Source organism: Lygodium microphyllum, chromosome 3 (genome assembly GCF_053477565.2).
Source record: "Lygodium microphyllum isolate KBCC chromosome 3, Lygodium_microphyllum_v1.1.10, whole genome shotgun sequence".
NCBI classification, from domain to species: Eukaryota; Viridiplantae; Streptophyta; class Polypodiopsida; order Schizaeales; family Lygodiaceae; genus Lygodium; species Lygodium microphyllum.
Genome location: NC_141137.1, coordinates 183,215,528 through 183,236,652, shown reverse-complemented (window position 1 = coordinate 183,236,652; position 21,125 = coordinate 183,215,528). Strand labels below are relative to the sequence as shown.

The 21,125-nt window shown below is 45.4% G+C and overlaps 1 protein-coding gene across 3 annotated transcripts in view; it reads left to right on the top strand.

The window, feature by feature from the left end:
- LOC148039280 (Alkaline-phosphatase-like family protein) overlaps nt 1-21,125 on the top strand; it is a 182,263-nt gene that overhangs the window by 55,612 nt on the left and 105,526 nt on the right. For 2 of the 3 annotated variants that reach the window (XR_015690400.1, XM_087675170.1), the window contains exons 2-5: nt 9,585-9,622; nt 9,897-10,018; nt 10,400-10,489; nt 10,607-10,726. Coding sequence is in view for 2 of the 3 variants with exons in the window: in XM_087675170.1 (XP_087531296.1) it covers nt 9,585-9,622; nt 9,897-10,018; nt 10,400-10,489; nt 10,607-10,726 (370 nt within the window). In the remaining variant the exon portion in view is untranslated. Of the gene's footprint in view, nt 1-9,584; nt 9,629-9,896; nt 10,019-10,399; nt 10,490-10,606; nt 10,727-21,125 lie in introns of all 3 variants that reach the window. The other variant, XM_087675171.1, reaches the window with a different exon arrangement.

Here is a 21,125-nt window from a genome sequence, read left to right as displayed (position 1 = left end):
ATGAGAAGGGGGAGTCTTCACTGGAGGTAATGCATCTACCATATGGCACCTCTGAATGGTCATCAAACTCCCAAAACTCATATGTCCATAGCGGGCATGCCATAGCTTTTCATTCTGCATAGTGGACAATAGAGTAGTGACTGCCCGAGCATCATGAGACTATGCATCATAGGTATTCAACAAAAACAAATGCTTATATAGGGTCCCAACCAGCCTGAGTGCATAATCCATCTCTTTGTCTTTGATAATGCATTTGTAATCCTCAAAGATGACTTGAAAGCCATGCTTATTAAAAGCAGAGGCGGACAACAAGTTCTTTGTAATGCGAGACACAAACAAGACATCTAGAAGCATGAAATCGGAACCATTTGCAACAGTAATCATGATTGAACCAATGTCACATACATCATAAATGTTGCTATTTGAATATGTAACACACTTCATAGCAGGGGCTGAATTCAAAGAGGTGAAGAGACACTTCCTGGAAGTGATATCCTTTGATGCCACATTGTCAAAATACCATGTATTTTCTCATCCTAAGCAAGAGGAGCTTGTTTGAGGGCATAAAGGACCTTCTTTAACCTGTATATCTTACTATATGAGAAAGAGAAACTAGGAGGCTGCTCCACATAGATCTCCTCCTTTAAGTCACTGTTCAAGAATGTGGACTTGGCATCCAATTGATAAACGGATCATCTTTTATGGCTGGCTAGAGCTGAAACTGTCCAAATGGTGGCCATAGGAGTTGTGGGTGCAAATGTATCATGGAAATCAACACTTAGCCTCTACGCAAAACCCTTAGTAACCAACCATGCCATTTGCTTGTCAAGTGTGCCATCATTGAGATACTTGGGCTTAAAGATCCACTCGACTCCAATCACCTTGCGATGAGTGGGTTGAGTTATAAGATTCCAAGTTCCATTCCACTCAATAGACTCGAACTCGTGTTATGTGGCCTTGCACCAAATGATCATAAACATCTTGTAAGATAGGATTGTATATCTTGTACCCTTCTGTTTGAGAGTCGTACCAACAAGCACGTGTTTCTTGGAAGCTGGCTCGAACTTATCCCTCTGTTTCTTTCGAATGTGAACATAGGCATCACATCAAAACAACCCGAAATAGGAATCATCCGGCTTTAGAACAAAATATGCCTCGAAAGGAGTCATACTTGTAATGGTAGATGTAGGCGATTGATTTAGAATATGAATTGTGGTGGCCACTGCTTCGACCCAAAGACAGTGAGATGTCTGCCTGCTGATGCTCCATTATAGTTCAAACCTTCTTGATCACACTCCCATTCTTCCACTCCAAAATACCATTATCTTGAGGAGTATTCATGTTAGCATACTCTTGATGAATCCCTCAATTTGCACAAAACCAAGACAATTTATTGGAGACAAACTCTCCACCTTTGTTGGATCTCACTGTCTTAAGGTTTCTTTTTGAACGGTTTTCCTTGAAGATGACCCAATCCTTAAAATGTTAGGAAGCTTTTGATTTTAGTGCTAGAAAATATGCCCATGCCATTCTATTGTAATCAACAAAAAGGAAAGACTCCCCTTGAGCGACTCTATCCTCGTCAGTTTACACAATTCTATAGAAACAAGCTCCAAGGGCTCCTTTGTTCTTCTTGAAGCCTTGTTGGGAATTGCATCTCTATGTTGTTTACCATAGATACAAGAGACACACAACGGATGGCTCACCCTTGTTAGAGATCATAGCCTGTTTGGAGGGCAGGCAGCTGCACAGTCGGACTGCCACGTGGCAGTCCGACTGCCTGCAGCCCAGTCGGCTGCATTAAACCGACCTATTTTCTGGCGCCCTATTTTCAGGCAGTTGTCGGCTATAAATACCCGACATTCTCAGCAGTCTGACACACAATTCTCTGACGCAGATTACAGACCGGTGACGCGCAGTTTCTGTCTCTGTTCACAGATTTCAGACAGCAGACAGTGCAGACAGTGCAGACTGTAGCAGACCTCGAGGTGGACAGCAGGTTGCATCGTCGAGGTGGAGACAGGCAGTCCAGCGCACTGCGCCCTTGTATATCTTTGTATTCAGCATTCTTTATACAGCAGATCTTCATCGTCCACTGTCTCTCTCTCTCTCTTCTCTCTCTGCGTTCTCTCTCTCTCAGTCCTACGCTTCCGCACCGCTGCACTCTGACATGGTATCAGAGCAGTGTTTGAGGGCTGACTGAGCGCAGAATCAACCTGAAGAGGAGTTTCCATCGCGACACAAATTTGCGTTTTTTGCGTTTAAGGGCAGATAGGAGGGCTGCGCCTTGGAACAAGGCTGAAACGAGTGTGGGCGCACAGGAAAGGAGTAGAGGTGGTGAATTTGCTGCTGTTTACTGCTGTTTTGACGCGGAGGAAGTTTGAGTTTTCAGCCTACAAGTGCAGGTTTTGCTTTTTCATCGCCTCCGGCGGGTGAAGAAGCTTCAGGACGCGGAAGAGCCTTAGCAGGCTGAATTTTCCTAGTCAGAGGGGGCTGCTTTTGCGTTTGAGAAGGCATTGCAGGTGAAGATGTCTACAGAGATGGACTTGGAGTTCCAGGCGATTATGGACCGGAAGGTGCCTGTCTTACCGGCTCTTCCTACAGATCAGAAGCTCGACGGCGACAACTACCGCATTTGGCGCGTCATGATGTTGGCCATTCTTGAGTCCTATGATTTGGCGGAGTTGGTACAGGAGGAGATTGACCGGCCCTCGGTAAGAGATGAGTCCAAACTCTCTTCCGATGCTCGTGCGGAGTTGGCCAGGGCCCAGTCTCATTGGGACAAACTGAATGCCAGGATTCGATTCTTTCTCTTTCTATCATGCACTACAGCTGTGATCGCTCACATCGAGCACTTGACGGTGGCTCGGGAGATATGGTTGGAGCTTGATCAAATGTACAATCGGATGACCCTGATGAAGAGGGTTTCTTTGGAGGTACAAATGCGGACCTTGTCCGTAAATAAGTCTTCTTCGCTACGGGAGCACATTAATAAGCTAAGGCAGCTACAGATGCAGGTTCAGAATGCGGGGAAGCCGATTTCCTCCGAAGACATGGCGATCACACTATTGTCCCAGTTGCCGCCACGATTCGGTACATTTTACTCTGCCCTTATTGCTTCGGGGCGAGAGTCTACTCTTCGCTGGGAAGAGTTGGTTCCTATGGTCTTGGACCAAGAGGAACAGTTAAAGGGACAAAATGCTTCCAAGTTGGAGGCGTTGACAGGTCGAGCCTCTCAGAAGAAGGGGAAGGTTCAAAAGAAGAAGAAGGGGGATAACAAGTCCAAGAAGGACAAGGAGAAGGACAAGGACAAAGACTCCACATGCCATATTTGTGGAAAGACTGGCCATTGGAAGAAGGATTGCCCTGACAAAGACACGAAAGACACCAAGAAGAAGGACACCAAGGATTCTGGAGCGGTGGCTGCACCCTCATCAGCTGCATTTCTTCATCTAGCTGTCATTGAGGACGCTTCACCGAATGCTTCTGATGCTGCGATGACGGCTCCCCAAGCTCGAGAGTGGATTGTTGATAGTGGTGCCTCACGGCACATGACTCCATCAGATGGTGTTGCCCAGTTGCGACCCTCGCGTGGGCAGATTCTCATTGGAGACAGCTCTTCAGTTTCTGTTACAGGTCGGGGTAAGATGCAGCTTATTCCGGATGGACGAGGTGGTACCCATACCTCAGAGGTTTTGCATGTACCAGGATTAGGGTACCATCTCCTTTCAGTTCATAAGATTTGCTCCCTTGGTCTTTTAGTGGAGTTTGACAGTACTATGGTGCGCGTCCTTGATCGTGGATTGAGGAAGGTTCTCTCATCCGGATATGAGGAGAACAGCATTTACAAACTGAAGTCTTCCACCGCCCTCTCTACTCTTCTTCTTACCTCACAGTCACAGTCTGAGTTATGGCATGCTCGGTTTGGTCACCTGAACTATGACTATCTTCGGAGGGCGTCACGTGGACAGCTTGTTCGAGGGTTGCCGGATATAGTGGTGAGCCAGCAGCCATGTGTCTCCTGCATTCGGGGGAAGTAGCATAGGGATGCCATTCCCCACACAGCTTCGCGGCGGTCTACTTCACCGATGGAGCTAGTATCTACGGATCTATGTGGCCCTATGAGGAATGAGTCCCTGCGTGGGAGCTCGTACTTCATGCTGATCGTGGATGACTATAGCAGGTTGACATGGGCCTACTTTTTGGCACTAAAGTGAGAAGCTTTCTCGCACTTCAAGGATTGGCTTCTCTTTGATGAGAACCGATCAGGCCGGAAGTTGAAGACCTTGCGTTCCGACAAGGGAGGTGAATTTGTGTCTAATGAATTTGCTCGGTTTTGTGCAGATAGAGGAATTCACCAGGAGTTTGCCAATACCAATACTCCTCAAGAAAATGGTATTCTTGAACGGAAGAACCGCAGTGTGATCGAGATGGCGCGCACCATGATGGAGCACCGACAGACCCCTCAGGTTCTGTGGGCCGAGGCTGTGGCTACTGCAGTCCACATCCTTAATCGATCCCCTACTTCGGCCGTGGAAGGGATGACTCCATTTGAGGCTTATTTTGGGACGAAGCCAGATGTTTCTTACTTTCGGGTCTTTGGCTGTGATGCCTATGTTCACATTCCCAAGGCTCACCGTGATAAATTTGAAGCGGCTTCCCGAAAACAGGTATTTGTTGGCTACAGCTCCCAGTCCCAAGGCTACCGATTGTATGATCCCGTCAAGCGGGATGTGTACACTAGCCGTGATGTGCGGTTTGTGGAGGTTCCGGCTACTTCAACGGGTGAGGAGCATCCCGTTCTTGGAGATCTAGGGGAGAGTTGGGCTCCTTCTACAGTTCCACTGGAGCCCGTGCCTTTTGATTATGATTCTGTTTCTGACACAGAGTCTACAGTTCCACCGGACACCTCTGAGGAGTTACCACTGGTGGATATTCCAGAGTCTTCTGGTGATGGAGAACGACGAGGGGAGGTTCGGCCTCCTCCTCGCTGGGCCCGTGACACACTCCGTGATTCAGGGATCGAGGGGATTTCTGAGGAGTGGGGACCGCAGGATGGTCCGCGGCGGTCACGGAGGCACCAGGCACATTCTACGGAGCTGGTTTGCTCCAACTATTGTTTGATGACCTGTGTTATGCAGGATCGAGAGCCCACCTCCGTGAAGGAGGCTTTACAGTCCGCACCATGGAAGAAAGCTATGGAAGTTGAGTTGGAGGCTATTGAGAGGAATGGCACTTGGTCACTCGTGCCCCGCCCCCCGAAGAAGAAGGTGATTGGAGTCAAGTGGGTCTTCAAGACCAAATATCTCAGTGATGGTACTTTGGATAAGCACAAGGCTCGCCTTGTTGCTAAAGGTTTTGCACAGCGCCAAGGTATTGACTGTCATGACACTTTTGCCCCCACAGCTCGTATGGCAACCATTAGAGCTGTTCTTGCTTTGGCTGGCCATAGGAGATGGCCTGTTTATCAGTTGGATGTGAAGTCGGCCTTCCTGAATGGTGATTTGAAGGAGGAGATCTATGTTGAGCAGCCTCCTGGTTTTGGTTCTTCAGATGGGAAAGTCTACAGGTTGAAGAAGGCCTTGTATGGCCTCAAGCAGGCTCCGCGTGCATGGAACGAGAAGATTGATTCGTTCCTCCAGTCTCAGTTGGGATATCGGCGGTCCAAGGCCGATCCGCAGCTGTATGTTCACACTTCCGAGGATGGTTGTGTGCTATTTGTATTATATGTTGATGATTTGATTGTCATAGGTGATGATGCACAGCAGGTCCAAGAGACAAAGTCAGCTTTACATCGGACGTTCGAGATGACGGATTTGGGCCTACTCCATTTCTTTTTGGGCCATGAGATTTATCAGTCTCAGAGGGGGATCTTTATCTCTCAACAGAGATATGTACAAGAGCTCTTGGTGTCTTTTGAGATGGAAGATTGTCGGGCCCTCTCTACTCCTATGGATCCGAATTGGAAGTCCACTTCCCATTCAGCTTCTCCTTTGGCGGATGCGTCCCGCTATCGACAGTTGATAGGGTCCTTGATTTGGCTTCTCAACACCAGGGTTGATCTATGTTTTGCTGTTGGGCTCTTGGCAGGGTTCATGAGTGAACCTAAGACGGTGCATTGGCAGGCTGCTCAGAGGATACTTCGGTATCTGAGGGGGACGTCTGATTTGGGGATTCATTACCCCGCAGGGACAGATGGGTCAGATCTTGTACTTGCAGGTTGGAGCGACTCGGATTGGGCCGGTGACGTGGACCACAGGCGGTCTACTACAGGTTACTGTTTTACTTTGGGTGTAGGTGTTATTTCATGGAGTAGCAAGAAGCAGCCCACGGTAGCCCTTTCGTCTACTGAGGCGGAGTATCGGGCCGCGTCTTCCACCACATGCGAGGTTGTGTGGCTTCGGAGATTGTTGGAGGAGCTTGGGTGCCCCCAGACTCGTCCTACATTGTTGCGATGTGACAATGAGAGTTGCATTGCCTTGGCAAGGAACCCTTTTTTTCATGCCCGGACGAAGCACATTGAGATCCAGTACCACTTCTTCGAGAGAAGCTTCTGGATGAGACCATCACTGTGGAGTATTGCAAGACGGAGGATAATCTTGCGGATTTGTTTACGAAGGCGCTTCCTTAGGCTCTTCTTCGGCGACATTCCAGATCCCTCAGGCTTCTGCCCTGTCCAGGCTCTGAGAGGGGGTGTTAGAGATCATAGCCTGTTTGGAGGGCAGGCAGCTGCACAGTCGGACCAGCAGGGCAGCTGCACAGTCGGACTGCCACGTGGCAGTCCGACTGCCTGCAGCCCAGTCGGCTGCATTTAATGCAGCCGACCTATTTTTTGGCGCCCTATTTTCAGGCAGTTGTCGGCTATAAATACCCGACATTCTCAGCAGTCTGACACACACTTCTCTGACGCAGATTACAGACCGGTGACGCGCAGTTTCTGTCTCTGTTCACAGATTTCAGACAGCAGACAGTGCAGACTGCAGCAGACTTCGAGGTGGACAGCAGGTTGCATCGTCGAGGTGGAGACAGGCAGTCCAGCGCACTGCGCCCTTGTATATCTTTGTATTCAGCATTCTTTATACAGCAGATCTTCATCGTCCACTCTCTCTTCTCTCTCTGCGTTCTCTCTCTCTCAGTCCTACGCTTCCGCACCGCTGCACTCTGACAACCCTAACATATGGCAATCCACACATAAGCTAGTCGCGAGCTGCCTTTCTGAGGTACTCATAGTTGAGATGGCCGTATTGAGCATGCCATAGCTCAAATTGAGATTGAGAAGTAAAAAGGAGAGAAGTAAGGGTTGAGGAACCCTGCATCTTATATATACCATTCTCCTTTTGTCCTTGGCAAAGCATTCGTCTTTTCTATCCATCAACAATGCAAATGGAGTCCCTGTCAAACTCAATCATGAGGCCAACTTTGCAAATCTTGCTCACTGGGATAGCTCAAGCTTGGAACATAAAGAACCTTCGAAGTGTGAGTACTACCGTGCCCATTTGGAGTTAGTTGTATATCATGCTTACCTTGTATAGGAACCGAAGAACTATCAACAATCAGAATATGCCTATACATTGGATGTATTTGGGCAATACCATTTGGAGAAGGAGTCATGTGGCAGGAAGTGCCACTGTCCACAATCCACTTATGAGGTTGTGGGGCCATTGTAACCAGCCTTCCTTCCGTGGATGGGTGGTAAATTCCTGATTACAACTTAATTACAGCAGCAAACAATCAATGCAAATCTGAAAATACAAATTTACCTACTGATCTTGGACAATGCACACCCGATTGGCCCCAAAATTGGCGCTCCTTTCGGTATTTCTTTAGTTTTATTGAAGAAGAAGTTGATTTACAATGGGATTCTCCCGATCCCCTTCGCAATCCAAACTCCCCTTGCTGTCCAAAGTGAGTAGGAAGTCTTCGATCTATTTTGCCCCTTGATTCGGGCACTTAATTGGCCTTCATCCACTTCATAGACGATGGAAGTACCCCAAATTCAATGACTGGCTAATCCTCCACCTGAATTTAGTTGAAATTCACATTCAGCCCTATTGAATCCAAGTCTTGGAGCTTTCAATTTTTGGCACGCTTCTCGAGGCTGCTGCTAAACCCTAATTTTTGCTGTCAATTAGGGTTTACAACAAAGAAATTTGCAATTTCTCAGCCTCCAAGGGTCCAAATGTTGAGACCTTCGGAGCAAGAGACCAAAGTGTTACATCTGAAAGTCAGGGAGAGAAAAGTAATAGATGAGAGAGATGTCAATTATTTGCAGGCTGGAAACACCAACAGTAGTTGTCACCTGACCATCAGGAAGGTGAAAATCAGGCTACCTGATCAGCAATGACTTCTTGGAACTATTACCTGCTGTCTCACACCTTTTTGGAGCTATTGCCTGCTGTCAAACACTCTCTTGGAGCTGTTGCTTGCTGTCATCCCTCTCTCTCCTGCTATTGCCACAGCCCAACAAACCCAAAATGGTCCCTTCTAGGCTTGCATGGCATGTTCTCCCCTTGTTTGCCAAGTGGTAGACTTGGCCATCCATAACTCAACCTTTAGAAATGAATTTCCAGCAAATAATAATTGTGGAAATTGAAAATATCTCAGTCGTGCCCAAAAATTCACCATTGCCTTGCATCATTTTTTATTCCTAAACCCTTTGGACTTGAAAGTGTTGAAACTTTCATAAACCTTAGTTCAAGACATCAAATGTTTGAATTCCCTAACCTCCACAACCTCAAAAGTCATAAGAATGTTTAATGTCATTGGCCTAAATTTGACACCAAGCACCCATTGGCACTTGTCCACCACAACTTTTGCTAATGTCCCCCCATTGCCAAGCCATGGTTTGCCTTTCATGGTGACTCACATTTCAACTTATTTTCACATGTGCTCCTCACATGTGCACAATCTAATTATTCTAATGTAATAAGTTAAAAGTTCACATCCTCATGAAACTTCCATTTCCTTCGATCCTTGATCTTATACATCCCATGGGAGTTTAAGCACACCCACGATCCGAGTGGGGTTGTCAGTGGTCCTGGTCATCTCCTAGCTGTTAGCCTACACTGATTCAATAAGGGACATTAGGAGCTGTGTTTGGGTCCACTCATTTTGGTCGCTCTGGTCTTATTGTCCTTTGTCCCTATTTTTGGTTGCAAATGAGAATAACTGATGCGATTTAATGGAATAGACCTTGAAATAGCTTCACACAGAAACTATTCCACTTCCTTATAGACAGTCTTGATTCACCTTGAGAAGAAGGAAGACAGCTCCAACATCCTTCACATATAAAACATGATGAATTATGATTTATTGATTCTAAAGACCAACTTAGAATGAGAAGGGAGGCGATTACTGGCTGTTCGAATTTCATAAAGAAGAGTTGTCTGACAGGCTATTGCCGATGCAAGTGGTTTTTATTATTCATTAGGAAGCATGCTCTTTTATTTCCGTATCTTGTTGTCAAATGTACATTAACTTTGGTGACAAACTACACAGACTACTTTTCAGGCTTAGGCTTACAACTAATGGATGTATTAGTAGGTTCATAACCGATTGGTATGCTTTTTGTTTTTTGAATGTAGGTTCGACTTTGTTGCACCCAGCAATGCCTTCACAGATAGTAAGTGTAAGCAGTCTCTTCACTGACAAAGTGTAAGCAACATATCATGTGAACTCTGCTTAGCGTGTGGATGCCATGGCTGTGAAGATCCAATGGTGCAGAAAAATTTACTGCTGCCATTGTTTCATGTTGTGACATGACCTCCGTGCAAATCAGATCAAAGATTGGATGTTGCTCTTTTTGATGTTTTATAAAAGAAGAAGATGAGCTCGATGAAAATCCTCTCTCTTTACATAACGAACGGACATGGTTTTTCTTGCTCTTTACATTTCAGAGCCCAAGCCATGGATGGATAAGTTGCAAGTGCTGCATCACCTCATACAGGAAGAAAATTCACATGCATTGATTTTCAAGTTTCTTGCCGATCCTCCCACTACAAGCCTGCAGCGACTTAAGGTGAGAACTGAAAATGCAGGTGGTTTACAGAGGATGTGTGAACATCATTTGGATGGGATCCCATGTGTTGTGGGTTGAATGATTTTAGTGGATCTAAATTTCTCTTTTTCTTGCAGAGTATTGTGAGAGTATAGATAGGCTCCTTTCTGTTCTATTTTCTGATAAATGGTCTTTGCAATGGTGCCTTTTACATAATCTGGAGCATTTCATCTAGGTTATCCTTTTGTTCCAATCAAAGGGTGTGAAAATAAGACCTATTGCCCTGATTTATATGGTCTTTGTAGATATTCTGTATCTATCTTGTTAAGTTCTACTTCTTGTGCTAATGCAAGTGACCATTCATGGCACAACTAACTGTAAAAGTGGACCAAATCAGTGCAGGGTTTGACAACTGGAAGTTTGCCCACATTCATTGATGTTGGGAATAGCTTTGGTGCTCCTGCTATTGTGGAGGACAATGTTATTCATCAGGTTGACTGGATACCCACTGTTTTCTTAGCCTAGAAATGAGTGGTGTACTCTGCTTTGGATGTCTCAGTTTCATGTTACGATTTCTCCACTCTTGATAAGTACTGTGGCCGCTTGCAGCTTGCAAGGAATGGGAAGAGAGTTGTTATGATGGGAGATGATACATGGCTGCAGTTGTTTCCAACCCAATTCACTGTTGCCCATCCTTTTCCCTCATTCAATGTGAAAGATCTACATACGGTATTTCAACTGTTCTGCTGTAAACACAATCTGAAGTGTGTGAGAAATATGTGTGCTACTTGTTAAAATGCTTTAGGAGTTTCTGTAGGGAGGTGTCAATAGTGGGCTCTCGTGCTGGTTGACTCTCTGAAGTCTTGTATGTTTGTAGCCTACATAAAGACATCACCTCTTCCACACTCTCATCGAACACTCATGGTTGCTCATTTGGTGCTTTGTTTTGGGTATCTCCCACACGTGAGTGAATGTTGCTTGGTAACTTGCATATTATTGTGGTTCCTAATTCAGTTACTTGTCCTTATTTGTGTTTTGCATGCTTTGCATTGTCTTGTTACTGATTTAAGCATGTTCTTGTCATAATGCTAGCACTCTCTCCTCTTCCCTCTCTCGGTCATATACTCATTTGTACACCTTTTTTTTCCCTTTTGGATGAAACCATTGTTCATTGTCTCATAATATACAATTAAAAAATACTTGATGACAAAGGCTGTTCCAAAAATAAGAAATGGTGGTAAAACACATCCATATAAGTGAGATCTAAATCACCTGCATGGCAGCAATCATATGAGGATTGCTGTGGTGAGTGATAAAGTAGCTGTAGAACATCCATGAATGCATGATTTCTTTGAACATGGAATGTTCCGAAAGTTGAGGCGAATGCAAGTACAACAAAGGTTGAAAAGCCATTAGCTTAATTTTTTAAGTGTTTTTCTTTGTTTATCCATGATGAGACATACAATGGAGGATTGGTTGTACTCATCTTTTTGTCCTGCAGGTGATTTTGGCTTCTAGTAGTTGTTAATATGACTTTCTTTCTTTCTTTCTTTTTGGAATAATTTTCTTACTTCTCTCTCCTTTGAGTCCTTGAGCACACTGCATTTCCACCATTGTGTTAGAGCCTCAATCTCTGAGTCTTGCAGGGGTAAATTGGAGGTGAATAGGTAACAACTTTATCCCCATCACCTTATGAATGAGCTGATACTTGCCATATTTGAATTCTTGATCATGAACCCTTGCATTTTTCATCATGAGGCATAGTTTGTGCTTGTATTTGGGCCCCAACCTAGGTTTGCAGTCTTTGAGTCTCCTTGCTCATGAACCTAGGCAAATGTGGAGCGCCTCACCGCTGATTGAAAACTGTGTTTGCTGTTTTTAAGGTGTAGGCACACTTAACATCAGCAGCCTGCCTGCGACTCTCCTCCTCGCCTTTGAGTTGTCTATTGCCAGCTCTGGTTTTCTGCCTTAGCCTGACGATTGTCTGCAGCACCTTACGCTCTGATAACAATTTGTAGGAATCGATTAGGCACGGAGATCGAGGCAGACTGTCGTATGCACAGTGAGAGACAGAGAGAGAGAGCAAGAGCAAGTAGTGTTTAGTGTGAGCATGTTTTTGGTACAATGACGAGTATACCACTTTAGGCTTTAGATAGATATATATATATATGAAAGTACAATGTGCTAAGGGTGTGTTCACACCCATGCACATATAAAAGGCACGATGGCCCTTTATTTCCAACACTGCCCACCATTCAACCTCATCCCTTTTGTGTAGGTTCTCACTCCTCTTGTGCAGTTTTCAGCAACAGCTTTCATCCATGTGGTGATTTGACCTTTGTGACAGCTGCCACACCTCCCTCCACCCGCGTTCAATATTTTTGTCATCACCAACCCGTCCTGTTGCTTGCATTTGGACTCCATAGTCCCTAGCATCAGGTGGCAGCCCTTCCCTTCATCAAGCGACTTGTTGTCATAGCGATTGGTACCTCCCTTCACCTGGCAATAGCTGGCGTGCTTCTCCACCCTCCTAGCGGCTTCTCCATTGCTTTGTTTGCAGCTTTCTATATCACCATCCTCCTTAGGCATGATCCTTGCAATCGCCTCAATCTCCTAACTCTCTAGCGATCGGCATTTGGTGTTTTCCTCTCCTTTCGTCACTCCAACTAGTGGACACAGCACTTGGGATCCATCTCCGATGGATGTCACTCTTCAACACTCCATTGCTCTACCCTTGGGCATTCTATACACTCTTACATTCATTTACAGCATTCATTCACTTCAAAGTTTCTTATCTCTGTGTTTGTCTCTATGTTTGAGTTTTGAGTTTTGTGTTTTGCGTTAAGGGTTTGAGTTTTGCTTGTCACTAAGTCTTTGTGTTTTGGTCTTGGTCGTACATGCTATGTTTCCTCAGTGAAAACCCTAGCATATCTTCACATCAACTAACTCTCATACTAACTCTACCTGTGGTGACACAACTTATTAACTCAGTTGTGTTCACACTGCAAACTAACTGACTAGAATATTGGGCATTGCCCATAGATTTGGCAAATTTAAACATAGTAACTCTAAATGTGGTGACACAACTTAACAACTTAGTTGTGTTCACACTTCAAACTAACTAACTAGAACATTGGGCACTACCCCTAGAATTGGCAAATTCTAACAAATTAAGGCATGTAATAATCTAAATCTTACATATATTTTTATGCTCCTTAAGATAGCCCAAAGAGAAATTAAAAGCATCTTCAAAATTAAAGGCTTTATAGTAGCCAACGAACCACCCCTTACACGGCAGTAGACCAACTTAATGATTGGTCCCCTGCTCCAGCCTCCTCCTACACATTTAACTCTTAAGTGCTTGTTGAGAGATAGGATGTGAACTTGATCTCTAATTGTGTGTTGCCATCTATCCCTAATGCACAGCCAGAAGCACTCCAACAAAATGCGGAAGCGTATTACCAAGACAAACAGTGAAGAGAGAGAGAAAGAGACAATGAAACACAGAAGATCTACAATGTAAAATGTTGTATAAGGATGCAGAAATATACACGGGTGCAAAGAGAATGTTTGTGTATGTCTCCACCTCGAAGATCTCAGTCTCCATCAGCCCCGAGGGCAGTCTCCACGGTTTGTAGTCTGAACTCTATGAGAACAATTATGAAAGACTGCTGAAATCAGGGCCATTAAATAGGCCAACAAAAAAACCACAGAAATAGCAGGCCAGCTGCATTAAATGCAGCCAACTGGTCAGCAAACTGGGCGACCAGCTTCGACCTGCAAACTCCCATCGCCTAGCCTAACATGTGGCAGCTGCCACGTGGCACTTTTGCACCAATCACTGCCTAGGAAGCTTGCTGTACCTGCTACCTATCTGGGGAATGACCAGCTATCCAGCTCTAACACCCCCTCTTAGATCCTGGACACGGCAGAAGGCTAAAGGATCTGGAGTGCTGTCGAAGTAAAGCCTGGGGAAGTGCCTTACTAAACAAATCTACAAGATTGTCCTCTGTCTTGCAATGGACCACGGAAATGGTCTCATCCAGAATCTTCTCCTGAATGAAATGGTACTGGATCTCAATGTACTTCATCCAACATGAAACACAAGATTCCTAGCCAAGGCAATGCAACTCTCATTGCCGTCTGTGGGTAGCCAAGCTTCTCCAGGAACCTATGAAGCCACACTGTCTCACATGTAGAAGAAGACGCCGCCCGATACTCGATAGGGCAACTGTGGCTTGCTTGAGGTTGCTCCAGGAAACAACACCAGCACCCAAGGTAAAGCAATAACGTGTTGTGGACCTCCGATGATCCACATCACCAACCCAATGGGAACCACTCCATCCTGTAACATCGATGCACCATCTTGGGTTCACTCATGGACCCGGCTAGCATACCTACTGCATAACATAAGTCAACAGGAGTATTAAGAAGCCAGATCAAGGAACCAACCAACTGGCTATAATGGGTAGCATCCGCCAAAGGAGAATCAAAATGAGTTGTAGCCTTCCAATTCGAGTCCATAGGAGTTGTAAGAGACTTGCATCTCTCCATCTCACACGTAGCCAATAGCTCCTATACATATCACTGTTGGGAAATAAAGATTCCCCTCGGAGTCTGATAGATCTCATGACCTAGAAAGAAGTAAATAAGTCCCATATCCATCATCTCAAACTTCTCATGAAGTGCTCCCTTCGTCTGCTCGACCATCTAAGTATGGTTACCTATCACAATAAAGTCATCCACATAAAGGAAAAACAACACACGACCTCCACCTGAGGTGTGTACATACAGCTCGAGGTCCGCTTTGGAACGCCAATACCCCAATTTCTCCCAAAGAAACAAGTCAATCTTCTCATTCCAAGCACAGGGAGCTTGCTTTAGGGCCATAGAGAACCTTCCTCAACCTATACACCTTACTATCAGAAGTCCAGCTGATAGTAGACCGGTCATCTCCTATGGCTAGCCAAGGCAAGAATGACGTGAATAGTAGCCATCCGAGTGGTAGGGGCAAAAGTATCATGGAAATCAATGCCTGGGCACTATGAAAAACCTTCAACAACAAGGTGGGCCTTGTGCTTGTCCAACGTGCCATCACTACAATACTTGGTCTTGAAGACCCATTTGACTCCAATGATCTTCTTATGAGAAGGCTTATGCACAAGGTACAAAGTGTCATTTTTCTCAATCGACTCCAGCTCCTACTCCATCGCTCTCCACCAATGATCATGCTGTAAAGCCTTCTTCATGGAGGTGGGCTCTGGCATGAGTCATCAAACAGTAATTAGTATACACAAGCTCAGTGTGGTGTGCCTAGTTCCTCCTAGAACATCGTGGACCTTCCTACGGCTGTCACTCCTCAAGGACCCCCTCAATCCTTGCATCACGAAGAGTGTCACAAGCCCAACGAGGAGGAGGCTAAATCTCGCCTTGTCACTCTCCATCTACTCAAGTTTCTGGAAGGTCCACCGACAGTGGGGGAACAATCAGTGAATCTTGTGGCTTAGAACGAAGCTCCTCATTCGAAGAAGAGTCCTCAAGAGGCACAAGCTCCAAAGAAACAGCCGTTGGTGCCAAACTATCACCAAGATCTCCAAGAACAGGGTATTTCTCACCCCCTCTGAGGCTAGAACTTCCAAGAACCTAACATCACAGCTTGTGTAGACATCTCGCTTAACAAGATCATACAATTGGTAGCCTTGAGATTGTGAGCTATAGCCCACAAACACCTACCTTTTGAAAGTCGCTTTAAATTTGTCACACTGTGCTTTTGGGATGTGAACATAGGCATCACACCCAAAAACCCTGGAATACGAAACATCTAGCTTAGACCCAAAGTACGCCTCATGTAGAGTCATACCAACAATAGAGAAAGTAGGGGAACGATTAAGGATGTGAACTATGCTAGCCACAGCCTTAGCCCATAGACATTGAGGTGTCTCATGGTGCTCCATCATTATGGAACTTCCATGATAAGTATTTGTTTTTGTCTAGCTTCTCAAATAAATGAATCTCCACTGTTCTTGGCCATTATGATACAACTAAGTATCAAACAGCAAGCCAAACTTTTGCAACCCTTCATAAGATGTGCATAGCAATGAATCAGGCAGCCTTTTTTATTTATTGCTCAATGATACATACAAATTGTAACCTATTTATAGATAAACCTTATGTTTTCTTATTGATAAATACTTCAATACTTACCTATTTGAAATATATAACCTGTGCGCCTTTACTGACATAACCAAAATTACAATATGCTATAATATTACTGTTTGCAACCTTGTAGAGCTAAAATGGGACCTAAAACGATCTCAAATGGCTAAAAACATAGCAAGAAAGCCCTAAAGGGTCTATTTGCATAAAATATATGGTATGGGCCATCTCAATCACACTGCGTTTCTTCCGCTCCAAGATGCCATTCTCCCGAGGAGTGTTTGTATTTGCAAACTCCTGGTGAATACCACGATCTGCACAAAAACGAGCAAGCTTAGTAGTAGAAACAAATTGTCGGCTCTTATCCGATTGTAAGGTCTTCAGCTTCCAACCCGATCGGTTCTCCTCAAAGAGCAATCAATCCTTAAAGTTGGAGAAAGCCTCCAACTTCAGCTTCAAGAAATAAACCCATGTCATCCTATTGTAATCATCCACAATTAGCATGAAATACAAGCCCCCTCTACGGGACCCCGTCCTCGTCGGTCCACAAAGATTGGTAGAAACAAGCTCCAAGGGTGCTGAAGACCACCTCGAAGCCTTGGTAGGAACAACATCACGAGTCTGCTTCCCACAAATGTAGGATACACAAGGCTGTTGACTCACCACAATATCCAACAAAATTCGAACAAGTTGTCCCTTGGACGCCTTCCGAAGATAATCATAATTAAGGTGGCCAAACCGAGCATGCCAAAGCTCTGACTGAGTTTGTGAGGTAAGAAGAAGAGAAGTCAAGGCAAAAGAAGACATCAACTTGTAGACTCCATTCTCCTCATAACCTGAAGCAAGGACATGTCTCGATCCATGATCAAGAATCCGAAAAGAATCCACATCAAATTCAACCAAGAGGCTAAGGGCACAGATCTTGTGCACCGAAAGTAGATGGTACCCCAAGGCCAACACATAAAGCACCTCGGATGTATGGGCACCACTTGGTCCATCTAGAATAAGATGCATGTCACCCCGTCTCTTTTTCGGAATAGACAAACTGTCACCGATGAGAATCTAGCCATGCAAAGGCGGCAAATGAGCAACACCTGCTAAAGAGGGAGTCATGTGCCGTGAGGCACCACCATCAACAATCCATTCCCGAGAATATGGAGCTGTCAACGCAGCATCAGAAGCCATCAAGGTTGAATCCTCAATCACCTCTAAGTGGAGGAAAGTAGTTGATGAGGGAGCAACCACCACTCCGCAATCCTTTGAAGATTTCTCCTTCTTCTCCTTGTCAGGGCAATCCTTCTTCCAATGACCTATTTTACCACAAATGTGACAAGTAAACTCTTTTTCTTTGTCCTCCTCCTCCTTCTTTTGGTCATTCCCCTTCTTCTGAGAGGATTAACCAACCAAGGCCTCAGTTTAGAAGCATTGGTCTAATTGCTCCTCTTGGTCCAAGACCATAGGAACCAACTCTTTCCACCAAAGAGTCTTAGACCGCCCAGAAGCAATCAAGACGGAATAAAAACCACTCAAATGGAGTGGTAACTATGAAAGAAGAGTTATCGTCATGTCTTCAAAAGTGATTACCTTCCTTGCATTTTGAACTTGCATCTAAAGCTGCCTCAGCTTGTTAATATGCTCCTACATAGAAGATGACTTGTTGACACCCATGGTCTGCATCTACACTTCCAAAGAAACTTGCTTCATGACGGTCATACGATTGTACATGTGATCAAGCTCCAGCCATATCTCCCGGGCCACGATCAAATGCTCAATATGAGAGATAACAGTTGTAGTACATGAGAGAAATAAAAATGAGTGAATGCAAGCATTGAGTTTATCCCAGTGTGCCTAAGCCTTTGCCAACTCCACCTTATCACTAGAAGAGAGTCGGGACTCGTTTCGCGAAAAAGGATGATGAATAGCCTCCGTAACAAGCTCCAACAAATCATAAGACTCCAGAATGGTACGCATCATGGCCCGCATTCTCGCCATCGAGCTTTTGATTTGATGGAAGAGCTGGTAAGACAGGCACCTTCCGGTCCATGATTGCTTGAAACTTTGTCTCGGCCTCAGAAGACATCTTCACCTACCATGCCTACAAAAAACACAAAAATAGCCCCCTCTGACTGTGTGAATACAGCCTATTAGGGCTCTTGTCCGCTCATCTCACTCCTCCTTTACCCGACAAAGGCGATGAAAAGGTAAAATCTGCACTTGAAGGCCCAAAACGTAGCCTTCTTCCTTCACTAACAGCAAAAACCAGCAACAACTTCAACAAATCTTCTCCTTTCTTGCATGTCCATGCTTGCCTCAGCCTTGTTCTGATGCGCACCCTCCTGCTCACACTTGAACATTGGAAACGCAGCCTTGTGTTGTGCTGAAATCTCCTCTTTTAAGTAGGTCCACCCTAGGTCAGTCCTTCAATGCTCTGATACCATTTCAGAGTGAAGCAATGCGGAAGCAAATGACCTAGAGAGAGAGAGAGAGAGAGAGAGAGAGAGAGAGAGAGAGTATATTAACGTCTCTAAAAGGCCAATGTGGCCTATGAGACCAAAGCAGTACATACAATGATGGTGTGTTTCTCATCTGGAATGAGAAAAAAGATGAAAAACATGCCTATAAGATTGAAAAAGAAATGTAGTGTCCTATAAAAGGGGAAACATGTCAGTGATCTGAAAGTGAGAGTAGAGAAAGGAAAACTCTCCATCAGTGATATGTCTGTTCTCTAGGGAGGTGTATCTCTGCATGGCTGAGGCGTCTCGGCATTTGTCTCCTGTGGCGCTCAATGATGGCTTTAATTTGTCTGTGGCGTGGATGTCTAGGCCTTTGTCCGGGTGGATGTGGGCGCCTAGACCGGCTAAGTGCCACTGCTCTATCCAAAGGGACACCTACAGAGGATGAGGTCCAATGATGATGTACTCGTGTAGGTTGTGTGGCAGTAGTAGTGGTATCTGCCATACTCTATCGTGTATCAGTGAAAAAGTTAGTGACTGCTCTCTGTTTATGTGAGCCGAGCTGTGGGGGCCTCCTACTCCGTAGAATTGTTGCTCTGCGCCTCTGGAGCTCCAAGAGGAAAAATCCCAAGCATCTCTGATCCTCAAACTGCATGATCCGTCTCAGGGGTCCAAAACCCTCTCGAAACAGACAGTGGTATCTACCTCGTATGTCATAATATACAGTGCATCGGCAGATGTAGTGTTCCTCTGTCTCTGGCTCTCTGTCGCATAGTGGGCATATGCGTTCTTCTGTCTGTATACCCTCCCATCTGCCTGTCTCAATCCTCAGGTGGTGGGATGAGGTGCGGATCTGACCAATAACTGTGCGTAGTCCATGAGGCAGCTGTGTGTCCATGTAATTGGGTCGGGTGATGAAACCATCCTCAGATACCTGAAGGAAGTGGGTCTGGTAGTGTGCTATCCTCGTGCCATGGGGGGAGGGGGGTCGGATCCAGGTCTTCTCCGTATCTAACTTCAGTATGTCTGTTCTGATCACATGGTTTAGCTCTGATCGGCTTAGGTCAAGTGTAGGGCAATCCAGGCTATAGTCGAAGGGGGGTAGTCTGTCAATCTGCAGCCCATGTAGACTCATCCATGTACTCATCTGAGCATACCAACAGTGTCTGTCACCGTCTGCTGCTAGTTGTCTAGAAGAGGCCAGGGCTAGCCGTGGGTATCTATCTTGGGGGAGCTCCCATAGTCTATGTATGAAAGTCACTGCCTGGACCAAGGCCTCAGCCACCATGGGTGATGCTCCCAACTCAGCTCTGATAATCTCATGTGGGGTCGAGCTCTTCGCTCGTATCATGCGTGAGATCATCATGACCAGTGGTCTTTCCATATGCTCCCATCCGTCATAGTATTCCTTCTTTGGTCCATCCTGGTCCCCCAAAGGCTGTCTTCTCGTGTGAAAGAGAGAGTGAAACACAAAAATTCTGTAGCGTAGAATGCTATATAAGGATGCAGAAATATACACAGGTTCAGAGAGAATGTCTCCGTATGTCTCCACCTCGAAGATCTCAGTCTTTGTCAGCCCCGAGGGCAGTCTCCATGGTCTGCAGTCTAAAATCTGTGAGAATAATTATGAAAGACTACTGAAATCAGGGCCAATAAATAGGCCAGCAAAAAAACCCAGAAATAGCAGGTAGGTCAGCTGCATTAAATGCAGCTGACTGGTCAGCAAACTGTCCAACCTGCAAACTGCCGTCGCCTAACACGTGGCAGCTGCCACGTTGCACTCCTGCACCAGTCACTGCCTAGGAAACATGTTGTACTTGCTGCCTGTCCGGGGAACGACCAGCTATCCAGCTCTAACAGCATTTGCATTCTTTTCCATTTGCATCTTTGTAAAAGGCCGCTTGGGCAAGTGAACTATTCCCCATGAGGGCACTGCTCAAGTGGCACCACTGCACCTTACATCTCACCTTGTTTTGCATGACTCATTGCATCTCTCATGCATTGGCATTGTGTTTGTGCGAAATAAGGCATTGGATTGGATGAAAACCTACAAGACTAGGCTCCCTCTTGCATTGCTTAGGCACACACCCCTTTTACCTCATCAAAGAGTAGTCGACTTGGATCCAGACATGCACAACAATTATCATAGGGCATGCATACCGCTACTTTAATGAAGATGTCATACTTTATCATGTACCTCTACATTGACACCCTTGCAACACAATGATTCTTTATGAGGGATAATCTTGAAGTTTTGTTTTTTTTAATTGCACATAAGACCCATTAAATTGGGCTACTCAAAGAAGATATTCATCATCTCTGCAATCATGATAGACCAATCCATTGAGGCACCCTTGATCTGATGCCTTGGGTCTTTTAATGTGTGACTTTTTAGGTAAAAAGGGGGTAAAGTAGGGACTCTACCCCCATCTCGGGACCCTTTTTGGGCCTAAGAAGGGGTATGTTGAGCCACCAAAATGAGGGCATCCATTTATCTCAAATTTATGTGCATTAAGGCC